At 41.0% G+C, this 17,268-nt stretch overlaps 1 protein-coding gene across 1 annotated transcript; it reads left to right on the top strand.

Moving 5' to 3' along the window:
• The first annotated feature begins 1,870 nt into the window (after positions 1–1,870).
• Positions 1,871–7,860, top strand: LOC139663485 (acyl-coenzyme A thioesterase 8-like). The gene is made up of 6 exons (XM_071542173.1): positions 1,871–2,049; positions 2,797–2,933; positions 3,639–3,864; positions 4,695–4,852; positions 5,577–5,768; positions 6,688–7,860. Exons 1-6 carry the CDS (start codon positions 1,892–1,894, stop codon positions 6,798–6,800), a joined length of 984 nt encoding a protein of 327 aa, XP_071398274.1. The 5' UTR covers positions 1,871–1,891; the 3' UTR covers positions 6,801–7,860.
• The last annotated feature ends 9,408 nt before the right edge of the window (positions 7,861–17,268 follow it).

Raw genomic sequence — 17,268 nt, 5'->3', positions numbered from 1 at the left:
CGAGCTCCGCGGTCTAAATGCGACTGGGCAGCGCGTTCATGTTCGTTTGGTCGAAAATAATATCAAAATGGACTTTGCAGAAAGTTATTATTTTTTTTTGTTTCATTTTGTTTCATTTTAGAAATCAAGCAACACAGAGCTACTTTGTGGCAGAGTGGCAGAAGGAAAAATAGCGCTTTAATTCATGTATTTGCCAAAAGTGTTGTAGGTATGCACCTCTTTTACCATTAAAGCTGCACTAGGCAAGATTTTTATGTAAGCCTAAATCACAATGTGGGGCTGCAACAGTGAAGAGTCCCATCCCCAATTTGATGGATTGATTCCCCTATTTGCTCAAATAAATTCTGGTGTCCAGTATGATCACTGAGGGGAAATCTGTAGATGCAGGAAATGACGAATTGAAACTTAAAGGAATAGGTCACCCAAAAATGTGAATGTTGTCATTATTAACTCACCCTCATGTTGGTGGAAATACTGGTGAGGTTTATACTGAATGTCCAGATAACACACAGCGAGTTAGCTAGCAGCGTCATGTCTTTAAAGGGCAAAAAAATGACCATAAAATTAGTCCAAACAGCTTGTACAGCATCCAAATGACTGCACTGAGAATCCAAAAGACCATATCTAGCCTATATTTAGCCTATTTAGCGCATGTCTTTAGAAGTAAACTGCTGGCGCTACTAGCAGCCTTTCTTAGATTGTTAGGTTGTTGAGATCTGTATCAGTCGTTCCAAATAAATTTTGAAGTAAAAAAAAAATGTGGTGGCAGTTTGGAAAAAATGGAATAGTGTGAGCATCCTTTCGAAGTCCTATTTTCCACTTTGTTGGGTCGTTCATTGAGATCAACTCACAATTATGATATTTCCGAAAGCACTTGAAGGCAGCGCTACATTCGCGTCCGCCTGTGATACTGCGCGTCATCGACGTTTTGAAAATGGGGCAAAATGTGCGACTTTTCCCACCCATTTGACTATTGACAAAAAACACACAGACAAATGTGACAGAGCTTGATAATCTCATGGTCATTTGTTAGGCTAACAAGAATGACAGGCGAGCAGAAAGTATAATGGCAATAATGCTGCTACAGTAAACCTGTCAGCAGCGATAATTACCTACAAGCTGCTTAGACTTTGCCCCAAATAGTTACACAATGCACAGGCCTCCATATGATAACTGTAGATAATTGTAAAATATAGTAGGCTACAAAAATATATAATGAACTCACATATATCACAATTAGATTCCACAACTTAAAACAGGCACTTAGGCTAATTTAGGCTTTATTTTTTTTTTAGAAGAGGTGGAAAGAGCCTGGTGCTAACTTCTCCTATAAGATCAGGTTCATTACGTTTATCCATCTTAGATAATGGGGCTTTTAATGGAGATTTGTGTAAACTTGTACATGTTGTTGTCATACAATGGATGCTAATTGTTTTCATGATGTATTTTTTAACTGCAGGAAAGGCGAATAAACAGAGTCAAATTAGCATGCAAAATTGTGGGTTTAAAAAATAAAATTTGAGGTGTAAATGCACATAAGAAACTATTCATTTCATAGCATTCCCGTGATGTCACATGCGTTTCCTATCAAAATGGTGCTTAACAATATACAAAGCTCATTGGTTGTGGATGACATTTGATCATATTCACCTGTTAATTAATAAAATCACCTGTTATTTTCCTACCCGTGCGGCGGTGAGGGAAGAGAATACATGAATACCTTGACAATACCTAACCCTAGCCTGCCACCTGACACAAGCTGGCAGTTTGACTTCCCACCACTAGGTGGCGGAAAGGCGCGTTCACGTCGGATGGCAACCGACGTTGAAGACCAGAGGAAGGAAGTTTCCAAACAAACATGGCAGAAGATGGTGAGAAAGAAAGCGGCTCAATGAAAACTTCGAACAACCCAGGGTACAGTTTGTCACCGAGACCCCCCGAAGATGAGACGTCGGACAGCCCCGAGTCTGAAGTATCTCAGCAGGACCTGAGAAGCGTCCTGGTCACCAGCGTGTTAAACCTGGAGAAGCTCGACGTAGACCTGTACAGGTAGCTGGCTGAAGTTTGGCATCGACCTGTCTGTGGCATATAGCCCACAGTTTATTCTTTAACTTCGTATTGTCAAACCAAAAGTCAAAAATGGTGCTGTGGGCAACGTCACATAAGTTTTTCGAGGGTTACATGTTGTTGGGCGTTGTGTTTTAAGTATGTTGTTTTAAGTCTAAAGCGATGTATAGGCTAATCCATGGAGATAGACTTGGTGCTGGCTTAATATAATGCAAATGTTATGCTGTTCTGGAATATTCTGTTCTAGCTGTGGGCAACCATGTGCCATGCAGGGCTGAGAGTCTGCAGGTTTTTATGCAGGTTTTCATTTGATTTCACTGATTAGTTCCTCCTCTCTGATTTAAGTTGTATTAATCAGTGAAATCAGCTGCTGTAGGGTTTGGTTGTAATGAATACAACCATGGCACAAGGTTGCACCACTATTCTATTATATATTCAGTTTTGAATCCAAAGTAGGTAAGGCACATCTCTAATGCACTGTCATCAACCTGCTCACAAGAGCAGCTTGGTTTCTATCCCCTTGACAAAAAACACAGTTCCTACACTCAGTAGAATTTGTAATGAGAATGAAAAACATGATTTTAGTGTGTTTTTAATGCTGAGGTCACAGCAATTTTCTGATATTACGTTGTCACCTGCCAAAAATGGTTGAAAACCCCTGTTCTGGCCTATTCAGGTGTACTGTGAGATTGAGTTACCGTTGTTCAGAATATTTCTCTTTTTCTCCAGAGGAACGCACCATTGGGTGCCCCGCACCCAGCGATTGTTTGGGGGCCAAATAATTGGTCAGGCTCTTGTAGCTGCTGCCAAATCTGTCAGCGATAATCTTTACGCCCATTCTCTTCACTGCTACTTTGTACGAGCAGGTAAGTTGAGTTGACCATGTATGTAACAGGTTAAAGTGTTATTAAATTCACTGTTTCAGTACAGCTCATAGACTGCACAGCCATCACACATCATACATCATACTGACAGGAAAGGGACTCAGTGTTAGAATGAACGAAACCTGTAAAGCTGGTTTTAACAATTCACTGTTACTTCTAACAGTCAGTTCTCTCAGTATTTGCCTGCATCAACAAATGTGGACACTGGAGAACTGAGACTCTACACTGTGATATCCTACCAGCGTACTGACTGAAGCTGCTCCATTCACATTTAATGGGAGAATCATACAGTGTTTTTGTTGGACTTATACAATTTATCTTCATAAAAAACTCACTTGGAGGTAAAATTATTACAATGCAATCAACTTGAAATCTACCTTGACCCTGAGTACTTTTACCATCTTCTATGGCACTGTACATTGGTGGGACATTGCAGATTATAAGGGGTGGGGCAGACTCTTCTTCTTTGTTTTCTAGATGTTGGAGACAGCAGAGAATCTTCATTAATACAGACTGAACTTTCAGAGGAATCTAGCCATCATAATCTTACCATAATCAATAGGGTCACAGAATAATAACTAATGGCCATGGAGAGGAAGAAACAGTCCTGGCTTGCACAGAATAAAACCTGTATTATCTTCCCTACAAACCCAGTTACCCCACAGTTTTCTATTGGGTTGTTTTCAGGGGATCCCAGTGTTCCGGTGCTGTACCAGGTGGATCGCACAAGGAACGGACGCAGCTTCTCAGTGCGCTCGGTGAAGGCCATCCAGCACGGACAGCCCATACTAATCTGCCAAGCTTCCTTCCACATGCAGCAGCCCAGTCCCCTACAGCACCAGTTCACCATGCCCGTGGTCCCTCAGCCTGAAGACCTGCTCACTGTAGAGGAGCTCATTCAGCTTTATCTCAGGTAGAAAACTGTTCCGTACAGAGGGGTTTGACTGACCATAACTTGTCTGTATTTGTAGATGAAAGCTTGTTTTTAGGGGTGAGGCTCAGCATGGGCTTCCGATTCATAGTACTACAATTATGAATTGGTTGCTGATGCATCACAGTTCTGATTGGATCTAATTCGATATATGGGAATTTTAATCACTTTTTTTCACCATTTAATGGCAAAATACCTCTAAGAACACCATTTCTACTCAAATTTGTTAACTGGATTTGCTTGCATTGCCAGTATCTAAGCAGGGCAGGCCTACAAATTGCAGCAGACCACACAAACCAAACAAGTGTGCCCTTAAACTTCGTAAGCTTAGAAAATGCATTAAACCAAGCAACCAAAATAGGCAAACAGTGTGCCTATCCTAACCCCCTATAATAGACTAAAACACATAGTGAGTTTATAATCCCTGGTTCATGAAATTATGCCGAACTGCTAGTAGATGTGTCGCAGCAATCTGGAGCAATTCTCCTAAAAGCAAACATGTAGACTGATTCAGGCTAATGTGATCCCATTTACTTTGACAGTCCATCAGATATTCTGCTCATTAACATCCCCGATCTGAAGGCATAAGTTATAGTTAATTTCAGACAATGTCTTGTTTAAATGGCAGCATATTCCTCAATTATTTTAGTTTGAATCAATCCATACAACAAAAACATAGTTTGTATTAGCCTCGACCGCTTATTAAAGAGGCCAAGTTATAGCAGCCCCAAATTATAACAATGAAGTCGTAACGTACAATGATGAAAATGTGACATGCACCTTTTATTCATTTATTTTTTTAAATTGCACAGTAAACCAGACCTAGCAGAGAATGCAAAACAAGGCCTGAACAAACTGTTGGCTAATGAGGTCCCCATTGAGATCAAGCCAATCAACCCACCAGTCATTTACCGACGCATCGCAGTGGAGCCAAAGGCGCTGTTCTGGGTGCGAGCACGAGGACATATCGGTAAAATGCAACTAATCCATTACACTGCACACATCCGTACATGGGGTAGAAAGATGCATTTGACGCTACAGTGGAATGAATGAAAAATGTGTACAATATGAAAAACATGAGAATATGTGCAGTATGAAAATAAATCTAAATATTGAGATGTGTGCAAATTAGGGCTGGGCGATATGGACCAAAAATCATATCTCGGTATTTTTAGGCTGAATCACGATACACGATATATATCTCGGTATTTTCTACGAAGTGGGCTACATGTTCAGTTGTAAGTAGGGCTGGGTGATATGGACAAAATCAAATATCACAATATTTTTGACCAAATACCTCAATATCGATATTGACAACATTGTAGGGATGACTATTGGTGCTTTCACAAAATATTTACACAATGAGATTTTTGATAAATAATCATCAGTAATGTGGATATAATGACTAAGTGGGTAAAGGCAAATAATAGAACAGCTAGAACAGTCTGGTAAGTTCAGAAAATGACATCACTTTACTGTAATGCAGCCTTTAAAACCAGGAAAAGACACTTATGCCATATCACGATATTATGATATCCAAAATATAAGACAATATCTAGTCTCATATCACGATATCGATATAATATTGATATATCGCCCAGCCCTAGTGCAAATTATATAATATAGACCAATATATTGAATAATACAATCTGGGCAATATTTGGCGACCCATTATATGAATGTGTTTCTTTCAGGTGAAGGGAACATGAAGCTGCACTGCTGCGTTGCTGCTTATGTATCAGATTATGCGTTTTTGCGCACAGCGCTGCTGCCGTATCCCAACCACAGGGCCCAGTTCGCCGCCTCCTTGGACCACGCCATGTGGTTCCACAGCACTTTCCGCTCAGATGAGTGGATGTTGTATGAGTGCGAGAGTCCGTGGGCAGGTCAGCATGTTGTTCAGTTCCCCATCTGCTGTGCTTATTTCTTCCTTCTGTCTCTATCTATCCCAACGCTGCCCAAACAGGGTGGTGAGGGGCGGTGTGTATGAATACAGTATTTTTGTTTGTTTGTTTGTTCGTCTCTCTACCCACTCTCCAAAAGGGTTTCACAGTGATATGACATTTCGTATAGTCAGGTTAGATGCAGTTTATTATCTACTTAGAAACTATCATCTACTTATTATGTTTCTGTGGAGATCAGTCTCACAAGGAGGCAAAAGCAAATGTCACATGATGCAGAAATTTTAAATGTAAATCTATCTGTGAATCTCCATCTATTTGTGTGGATACTTTTGAGACTCTTCTTGCAAGCAAATCACCGAGGAGTCCACAAACGCTAGAAGCTGGCCAGAATAACCAAGAATAAGACTTTCAGGTTAGGTGTTTAGCCTTCAAAATAAAAGTGCAAATGTTTAAACGTGTAAAATATAGATTTAACCTAATTTCTTTTTATTTATTCATCAAACCCAGTAATGATATTTCTTTGGCATTTTACAGGCCCAAGAAAAAGTCTCAAAAGTATGTGAATATCTTTAAGCAAAGAAAATAGACATGTCTGTGTGAATTTTTAAAAAATAAATATTTAAAAATGTTTACCGTTTATGTAGTCATGATATATTAATGAAAATTGGAAAGCATTCATTCACAGATGCTTTTACATATTTACAAATCGGTTTACATTTTTTCAAATGGTGAGTTACAAATAAAAAAAAAATCACTCTGCATTTACTGTCTGACAGATTTCTGTGCAATGTGACATTTGTTTTTGCCTCATTATGAGATGTTTGATCTCCATGCATTTCTGAATAATCAGTGTTTTATTGTATGTTAGATCAGTGATTCACCGCCTATGATCCACCTACAGGGAGCAGCAGAGGCCTGGTGCAGGGCCGCCTGTGGAGAAGAGATGGGGTGCTGGCCGCCTCCTGTGCCCAGGAGGGCGTCCTGAGAGTGAAAGCAGAGGACAGTAAACTTTAGGAAGATGTCTCTGTCACACACCTGATTCATTCATAAAGGCATAAAGGGTTTGAATTGCATGCACTGGGTAGTAAAGTTGTCATTACATTTCAGTAACACACACACATTTCAAGTTCTATAATTTATTTAATAAGCGTGTATTTGGAGTTAATCACTGGAATTGTAGATTATATATAGCTCTTCAATGTAAACTTTCACCTTTCTTGTTTTTTTGTTTGTTTTTTTTGCCGATTCTCATATTAATAACTGAGACTTCTTATGTCACGCCAATAAGATGACTGTCAACAACCAAGGTGTCTCTCAAAGTATAATACAACCAGGCATCAGTGTGTTTTTGGGTGACTTTGGTCCTGTAGATTTACTGATTCAGTGCATTGATGAAATTTGCGATCTAATTTTAACAACCATATCAATACCATCACAAGATCAGCTTTTGATCATCTTAAAAATATAGCCAAAGTAAGGGGTCTTATGTCAAAACCTGACTTAGAAAAGCTGATACACGCTTTCATTACCAGTAGTGCAATGGTCTTTTCTCTGATCTCCCCAAAAAAGACTCACTAGAAAACACATTACACCAGTTCTTAGATCACTGCATTGGCTTCCAGTGTGCCACAGAATTGATTTTAAAATTCTTCTGTTTGTCTATAAAGCACGAAATGCCTTAGCTCCAAAATACATGTCTGACCTGCTCTTAGGATATGAGCCACCCGGACCTCTGAGGTCATCTGGGACCGGTCTGTTGTTCCCGGGATGAAAACTAAATCAGGTGAAGCTGCTTTTAGTAATTATGCTCCCAATTACTGGAATAAACTTCAAGATGCCCTGAGAAGTCATCTCTTTTAAAAGTATGCTCAGAACATTCCCTTTCTCTGTGGTCTTTTGCTAAATCATCTATATGTATTATTTTTTATTATTATTAATTTATTTTATTTATGTTTATCATCCTTACCTATTTTATCTTTCTTTCTTTTTCTTTATTTTTATGAGTTGATAATGTCATTTTACCTGACAAATTACATATTTTTTGTGTTTTGCACATTGAAATTTGCCTTGTATATGAAATGTGCTATAAATCAAGTTTGCCTTGCCTTGAGACTTTTTCCAAATTGTTTTGTTCAAGAAACAATAACAATAGCACAAGTCCCTCAGGTTTGATATGTTTTGGACCACTGTCACATAGCAGCCTATTTGGCTGCACAAAGACAGAAAGCTTTCAGTTCATTTTGTGCTGACACCACATGAGCCTCTTCATTAAATTAAGTGTTCTCAGTATGTGATCCTAAATATTTTCAGCTCATACATATTTCTGGAAAAAATTCAGCTACATACTTATGGACAAATTTCTGCATGTATGCTACTTCTATCTGCAAATATGATCTGATAATGTGAATAGAATGCACATAGTATACAGATTTTCTAATCCCCTTTTTCGCAATCCAGCACCGGACTGATCTTGCTGACGTTGAGTCTGTTTTTCAAAAAATTAGCAGACGGGTTAATTCTGATCCAGATACCGCAAGATCAAGATTACAGAAACCAATCCAGATTTGCAGTCCTGAAACAGACCTTGGTCTTGCCATCTGTTAAGATAAGGCAACAACGTGCTGTGAGGCCAAAAAGACATGAGTGAACTAACATATGAAGGCCAATTCTGGAAACACTCTTGGTGCAGTTTTCAGTCTTTAACACATAGAGTTAGATACGCTACGCTAGATAAAAAAAAAGAGTTAATCCAATCCCATTACTAAAATCCTATCAGAAAAGCTTTGGACCCTGGACACATGTCTGTTTATATCTGAAATTTTCTATAATGTGAACAGCTTGCAATTCTTATTTGCATGTACATACAGTATGTTTCCCCATCTGTATACCTGACAATGTGAACAGCTAATAATGCACAACTTGCTAATAGGCTTCTAACCTTTCCATCTTTGTGCTATGTGCTGTAATACATACTACCTTGGCTATCCTGTGCCGTGGAATTTCTTTTAAAGTCGATGAGAGTGCTAAGAAATTACCACTATCACAGGGTTCAAGATGTGATGAGACAAAGTTCTTTATTTGAGAGTTCTCAGAGAAGTCGGGTTAACAAGTTACAACAGTGTGCATTGCCAGCCCACAAGTAAAATAAGGAATATTCACCTTTGTCTGCATGCATGAGAATGTCATTGGTCACTCTTAGTAATGCAGTCTCAGTACTATGCTTGTGGTGGAAGCCGGATTGAAATTTGTCAAAGATGTTATGACCCTCAACCAACTTCAGGAGTTGGTCTGTAACAACCTTTTCTAGGATTTTGGATAAAAAAGGTAGCTTGGAGATTGGCCTATAATTCTCTAACTGGGAAGGGTCGAGCGTGGGTTTTTTAAAGGAGTGGCTGAACACCGGCAATTTTAAAATAGTCAGGTACGGACCCGGATGCGAGAGAGCAATTGATAATAGAGAGCAGGCTAGGACCTAAGACAGGAAGGATGGATTGTAGAAACTTTGTGGGAACCATATCACAGGGACTGGATGAGGGACGCATATGAGCCACAGTGTTTAAAAGGAACTGCAGGGAAATAGGAGCAAATTCAGACAGTAAAATAGGGCGGCTGAGTGGGTTGGGGGGTAAAACAGTCGGGGGAAAATTGGACCTCAGGCCATCAATCTTGCCAACAAAAAAGGATAAAAAGTTTTCACAGTCATTAGAAGATGAGGCGGGAATAGCAGGAAGAGAGGGATTTATAAGCTGGTTGATAGTATTAAACAGAAACCTTGGGTTGAGTTTATTACTATTAATTAAGCCAGAAAAATAGGCAGCTCGTGCATCTTTAATGGTTTGGTTCAGTTAATCAATAACTCTGCATATAGAGGTGATGAACTTCAAGTTTAGATTTTTTCCAACTACATTTGGCTTTCCTACACTGAACAAAAATATAAACGCAACACTTTGTTTTTGCTCCTATTTTTCATGAGTTGAAATAAAAGATCTAAGACTTTTTCTATGCACACAAAAGGCTTATTTCTCTCAAATTTTGTTCACAAATTTGTTTAAATCCGTGTTAGTGAGCACTTCTCCTTTGCCAAGATGATCCATCCACCTGACAGGTGTGGCATATCAAGATGCTGATTAAACAGCATGATTATTGCACAGGTGTGCCTTGGGCTGGTCACAATAAAAGGCCATTCTAAAATGTGCAGTTTTATCTTGAAAAAAGACATTTATTAGGCGCTGAACTATGGATCTCATATGACTAGGGCTACAGATATGCATTTTTTGAAAACCAGTCAGTATCAGGTGTGACCACCATTTGCCTCATGCAGTGCGACACATCTCCTTCACATAGAGTTGATCAGGTTGTTGATTGTGGCCTGTGGAGTGTTGGTCCACTCCTCTTCAATGGCTGTGCCAAGTTGCTGGATATCGGCAGAAATTGGAACACGCTGTTGTACACGCCGATCCAGAGCGTCCCAAACATGCTCAATGGGTGACATGTCTGGTGAGTATGCAGGCCATGCAAGAACTGGGATGTTTTCAGCTTCCAGGAATTGTGTACAGATCCTTGCAACATGGGGCCATGCATTATCATGCTGCAACATGAGGTGATGGCAGTGGATGAATGGAACGACAATGGGCCTCAGGATCTCGTCACAGTATCTCTGTGCATTCAAATTGCCATCAATAAAATGCACCTGTGTTCGTTGTCCGTAGCTTATGCCTGCCCATACCATAACCCCACCGCCACCATGGGGCACTCTGTTCACAACGCTGACATCAGCAAACCGCTCACCCACATGACGCCATACACGGCGTCTGCCATCTGCCCGGTACAGTGAAAACCGGGATTCTTCTGTGAAGAGAACACTTCTCCAAAGTGCCAGACGCCATCGAAGGTGAGCATTTGCCCACTCAAGTCGGTTACGACAACGAACCGCAGTCAGGTCAAGACCCTGGTGAGGACGACGAGCACACAGATGAGCTTCCCTGAGACAGTTTCTGACAGTTTGGGCAGAAATTCTTTGGTTTTGCAAGCCAACTGTTGCATCAGCTGTCCGGGTGGCTGGTCTCAGACAATCTCGCAGGTGTAGAAGCTGGATGTGGAGGTCCTGGGCTGGCGTGGTTACACGTGGTCTGCAGTTGTGAGGCCGGTCGGATGCAGAGTCCTGCACCGGGTCGGGTACCTGCGGGTTCTGCATGTTTGACTGTGGACGATATATTCTTTTCCTGCACACACAGCAACCTCAGGCTCAGGGCAATTAAACGTCAGCACTGTAGCAACATAGTTGTGATTGATTCTGCCACATAGGCACCGCTGCTACAATGTTTCTTGTTAAATTGCAAGTAAAAATAAAGCACTTTAAAGTGAGTGACTGTGTATGTAGCCTGTGTGTTTAATCGCGGGTCGGGTTGTGGGTCTTATATTAACGGGTCCGGGCGGGTCCGGATTGGATTTACAGATAATTGCGGGTAACGGGTCAGTTCCGGTGCTGAGCTTTGCGGGTGCGGGCGGGTGCGGGTTTGCAAAACTGGATCCGTGCAGGACCAAATTCTCGGAAACGACATTGGAGACAGCTTATGGTAGTGAACTGAACAATGGGCAACAGCTCTGGTGGACATTCCTGCAGTCAGCATGCCAATTGCACGCTCCCTCAAAACTTGCAACATCTGTGGCATTGTGTTGTGTGATAAAACTGCACATTTTAGAGTGGCCTTTTATTGTGACCAGCCCAAGGCACACCTGTGCAATAATCATGTTGTTTAATCAGCATCTTGATATGCCACACCTGTCAGGTGGATGGATTATCTTGGCAAAGGAGAAGTGCTCACTAACACGGATTTAAACAAATTTGTGAACAAAATTTGAGAGAAATAAGCCTTTTGTGTGCATAGAAAAAGTATTTTATTTCAACTCATGAAAAATGGGAGGAAAAACAAAAGTGTTGCGTTTATATTTTTGCTCAGTATATATTGTCTTCTTTGCAGTCTGATGTTGTCGTTGATCCAAGGGGTTGTATTAATAACTGGGACAGCCCTGCAAGTGTATGGAGCGGAAAAGTCAAGGGCTGATGTACACAATTCATTAAACCAGCTAACTAGGTCATTAATATTGGCGAAATGAGGAGGGCAATTGGCCAGACTAGAAAAGTAGCTGGAGAACGTGGCTGCGGACTGCTCATTAAAGATGCGAGAGTGGATAATACGTTTCTGAGTTATTGTAGTAGGCATGCGTCGAAGGTAATACCTTTATGGTCAGAGACAAAATCAAACTTATTCAGGGAATTAAGAGACATGTTCAGAGTAAAAACTAAATCAAGAGTGTGCCCGCAATTATGTGTGGGGCCAGAGACATGCTGCACAAGGTTAAAAGTGTTAAAAATGTTTAAAGAATCTGTGGCAAATGAGTTAAAAAGATTGTCAACATGAATGTTAAAGTCACCAACTATAATGGCACTATCAAATGTAAGCACCAGAGAGGACAGTAACTCAGAGAATTCATTGAGAAAACCCATATTTGAAAATTGGGGGGGGGGGTCGATAAATGATTACACAGCAAATTGGGTTATCACACACAATTTTAAAAGTAAAGATTTCAAAACTGTTAAAAGAACCATGGAGTACAAGTGAGATGATTCTTAAAAACAGCTGTAATACCCCCACTATGGCCTGTTAACCTAGGTGCATTCAGAAAATTATAACTGGGTGGGCAGAGCTAGAGGGGAGCACTCCCCAGGTTTAAGCCAGGTCTCAGTAAGGAGTAGGAACTCAAGGTTATGAGATGTAATTAGATAATGGACTGAGAGTTTAAAAGAGCAAAGACAACTGGAATAAGGGGCTTAGCTGAACTGGAAGTACCACAGCAGACTGTAATCAAATTACCTGGCCTAGCAGTTGAAAACACAGAATGCATAGGATAGTGGTTAAATCTACGCATAATCCTAACAGGAATACTGTATGAGACCAGGGGGGAAACACTCAAATGGGCTCACTACAGGTCAGGAGGTAAACACCTTACAGGAGTGCAAAGTCAGTTCTGTCAGGGGAGGCAGAGGCTAGGACCCAAATGCGAAGACCAGCAGAGAGAGGAACTGGTAGAAGCTAGAGCTTTAATAAACAACTGAGGCAGAGTACAAATCAGGAAAATCCAAAAAGCAAAAAACGCAACAGGCTGGCAAACAAGGAAGACGAAAACCCAACCTGGCCAGCGACAAGGCAGAAGATCTCCACATGAAACACAGGGTAAAACAACAGGTAACAAAAGACAACGAACTCGCCAAGACTGCAAAGAAACAAGACAAGATATACACACAGCCTGATTACACAGATGAGGGACAGCTGGCTGGCAGGGGAGAGTCCAGGAGGTGATTGGTGGAAAGCAGGCTGGTGAAGGGGGAACAAGGTAACAGGGCTAATGGGCTGATGGAAGACAGGTGTGTGTCGCAGGAGGAGGGAAAGTCTGAGGACATCTGGTGGCTGGCAGGAGAATGGCAGGACTGGGGAGTGAAAAGAGTAGGAGAGGCAGGCAGGTCAGGATCGAGTGAGGCAGGCAATGGGACAGCCGGTCCCATGACAAGTTCGATGTTGGTTGATAGAAGGCGTGAGCTTTCCTGGGAAGAATGGAGGCCATCTAGTTTAAAAAGCTGAGTCCTATTTAAAAAGGCAGCAAAATTGTCAACAAAAGGAATATCTCCGCTCCTGTAACACCCGGGCCACACCGCCTGTGTGAGCGGCTACCTCGCTGAACTGCTGCGGCTCGCACGCCTGTGGTGTCCACACAGACAGCACTGCCTATCTTTCTACATTGAGTTTGCCTTTGATAATGGCCATAGAATGTTTAACTTCATGTCATTATAAATGTCATTTATATGTTGATGAGCGGTCCGAAAAGTCAAGAGTTGTACCAAGGAAGCAGTCGCGTGATTTTTGTTTAACCTCGTTCAGAGAGAGAGAAACCGGAAAAATACTGCCTATAGCCTACGTGGGGTTTCTGCTATGACTACCGTATTTCCACAATTAAAAGCAGGTACTCCACTAATTTAGCCGTGCAAGTCACTGAATTTTCTACAACACAGTCCTGCAAATATTTAACAATAGAAGCCTTGTGTTATTTTTCTAGGACTTAATTTTGTAACTCCTGAACGGTAAGTGATACAGACTTGAAACCAACTCCTAGGGTGGGGTTTTCCTATGCGCTGAACATGCTGGTCTTTGTCCCGTGTCACTATGACCTTCCGTTCCCGAGACATACAAAATTTTGAATGGGAGTCTATGGCAGCTATATCAAAGGAAGACACTAGGGGCGCCAAACTTGGCACACATGGGCAGTGGGAAGAGACGATCACGCACACCAAATTTGGTGGCTGTACCACCTTCCGTTTCTGAGATATAAAAAAAAAAGTTGTAACTTTTTACGATCTTCAAAACTTTTTTGAATGGGAGTCTATGGCAGCTATATCAAAGGAAGACACTAGGGGTGCCAAACTTGGCACACATGGGCAGTGGGAAGAGATGATCACACACACCAAATGTGGTGGCTGTACCACTTAAAATCCTGAACAGTAAGTGATAGCGACTTGAAACCAACTCCTGGGGGAGGGTTCATGTACCCCGAACATGCTGGTCTTGGTCCCGAATAGCTACGACCTTCCGTTCTGGAGATAAAAAATGTTGACACTTACTGAAATTTTCGAAACTTTTTTAAATGGGAGTCCATGGCAGCTATATCAAAGGAAGACACTAGGGGCGCCAAACTTGGCACACATGGGCAGTTGGAAGAGACGATCATGCTCACCAAAATAAGTATAAGAAATATTTGCCTGTAAGTATGAGCACACATGTCGTTTTATGTTAAGGATGTGAAGTAAAATGGATCGTTTGTTAAGATAATATCACGATCGCGATGCTAATTTATGTTAGCGCGTAACTAAAACACCGGATCTTTTGACTTAAAATTACTTGATGACATATTCTAATGTCAGCTAGCCGGTACCGCAAGTTTGAGTTTCAGCCGTCTCAACTCCAGTCTAGGCTCCCAGAGCTGTCAAAGGCCAATCGAGTCCTGCACACGATATAAGATTGCCGCCTTGAGACACTTTATAACTAACTGAAAGACGATAGAAAAGTATGACACTTGAATATTACAATTATTTTTTTTCAAGATATTGCTGTGTTCTTTCATTTAAGACTGGACATAGGTGTAATTTGGATAGATGTAGGCTTAATAAAACTGTGTGTGTGTGTGTACTGAAAATATACAGATTATGCAATTCAGTTTCTTCAAATTTAGATTTTTGCACTTAATTCTATGTGAAACTTTGCCATGGCAATAGAAAATGTAGTAGAAAATATATGATATAATGTCTAATTCAGATTATTTATAATTACAGAAGTGAGTGAGGCAGGGCAGAATGTCAAGGAGGTGTAAGTTTAAGGAGGAATGGAAGTCCAATCCTGAGTTCAGGGAGTGGATAGGACATGTGGCAGGTGCTGTACACCGGGCATACTGCAAATTTAAGAATGTTTTTGATTGTATTGCATCAGATTTACTGCAGATAGTAAACAGTTCCCTTTTATCAGGTGATTTCCCTAAGGCCTTGAAAACTGCAGTTATTAAGCCTCTTCTGAAAAAGAATAACCTTGATGCCTCAATAATTAGTAATTACAGGCCCATATCGAATCTGCCGTTTCTGAGTAAAATAATTGAAAAGGTTGTCTTCCTACAACTTAACAATTTCCTAACCTCCAACAATACTCTTGATATCATGCTCCACTAGCTCAAATTATGCAAAACGACACACAGATCTACATAGCCTTATCAACTGATGACTATGGTCCAATAGACTCACTAAATAAGTGCGTTGAACAAATCAATGACTGGATGTGCCACAATTTTCTGCAACTAAATAAAGATAAAACTGAAATAATTGTTTTTGGTGCCAAAGAGGAGAGACTTAAAGTCACTGCTCACCTTGAATCCCTCTCACTGGAGACTAAAAACCAAGTCAGAAATCTTGGTGTAGTTATGGACTAAACTTCAACAGCCACATCAAGACAATTACAAAATCTGCCTGCTATCACCTTAAAAATATTGCAAGAATTAAAGAATTCATGTCCAAGCAGGACCTTGAAAAACTTGTTCATGCATTTATTTTTAGTAGGCTTGACTACTGTAACAGTGTAATTACAGGTCTCTCTAAAAAAAAAAGCTATTAGACAACCGCAGCTCATCCAGAATGCTGCTGCCAGGGTTTGAACCAGGACTAAGAACATGGACCACATCAGTCCAGTGCTGAGCTCACTGCATTGGCTTCCTGTGTGCCAAAGAATTGAGTTTAAAATTCTGCATGTAGATTCTCTATTGTACACAGGACATTGAAATAGGAGGGAGGATATTTTACTAATGCTTTGCTTTGTTTTGTTTTGTTTTCCTGTGTGTGTGTGTGTGTGTGTGTGTGTATAGGAGGTCTATGCCACTGTTTTTAAAGTAGTAAATTAAATAAAAGACTGTCAAAGCTGATTTGCCAATGACAGCTCAAGGAGAATTACCCTCCTCAGGTGTAAAGAAATAACGTCCAATGGAGAAAAACAGGTAATTGTGTGCCGGGCAAGTGTTACATTCATATCTGTGGGGGGCTTGTATGCGCACATGTGTTCCATCAATGACACTGCAAATGTTAGGAAACCCAGCTGTGGCAAAGAAACGCTCTGCGAAGACAGCTTCCTCTGCTCGGGAAGGAAACTTCACGTAGCTGTCCAACCAACCACACAAGGTGAAAGCCACACGGTGTACCACTCTGCAAACACCTTAAAGACATCTCCCACAACCGACTGGAAAGTCCCACACGCAAAAAACCTCAAGGCAATCAACACTTGTAGAGATTTTGAAGATAGACTGATGGTCAAATCTATACTCCCTAACAAGTTGCGCATCACTCATAGTGTCCAGTGGGTTTTCCCTGTCCCGAAAAATGCATCTTGGTATCTCTTCCTCCTCTTCAATCACCATAAATTCAGCCATTGTCTTATGTTCCAAAAATAATTTAACAACAACTTGAGTGGGGAGAAAAGAATGTGGCAGCAGGTGAAAACTAAATATAAAAATATTGTTCAGAGTGGTAAGTATGCCTATAGGCTATATAAGCACTTAAGCATAATCAGCTTGATGCTAGAACTGTCCAGTCTCATGATGTTTATTAATTACAGCTGCAAAAAAGAAGAGTGATGTTGCTGGCACCGGGGGAGGGAGGGCCACCAGCACACTGAACTCCTGCAGAGGAGCTGCCTGGAGCTGAACAGGGGGCCAGTCAGAGGGAACAGAGGGGGGAACAGTCTGAATCCATGCCACCTAGTACTCATCAATGAAAGGACACGCCATGACTGACAGAGAACGACACATGGGTTGAGGTCCTTATTTATAGACCTTTACTGAATTGATTGAAAAACCATACACCCACTAAACACATTTAAGTTTACTTTTTGACATTGTT

The sequence above is a fragment of the Centroberyx affinis genome, unplaced genomic scaffold (assembly GCF_046629955.1).
Source record: "Centroberyx affinis isolate AG114_WGS23_722 - 3 ecotype Tasmania unplaced genomic scaffold, CSIRO-AGI_Caff_v1 ptg000225l_1, whole genome shotgun sequence".
Taxonomy (NCBI): Eukaryota; Metazoa; Chordata; class Actinopteri; order Beryciformes; family Berycidae; genus Centroberyx; species Centroberyx affinis.
This window is presented reverse-complemented; position numbering and strand designations above follow the sequence as displayed.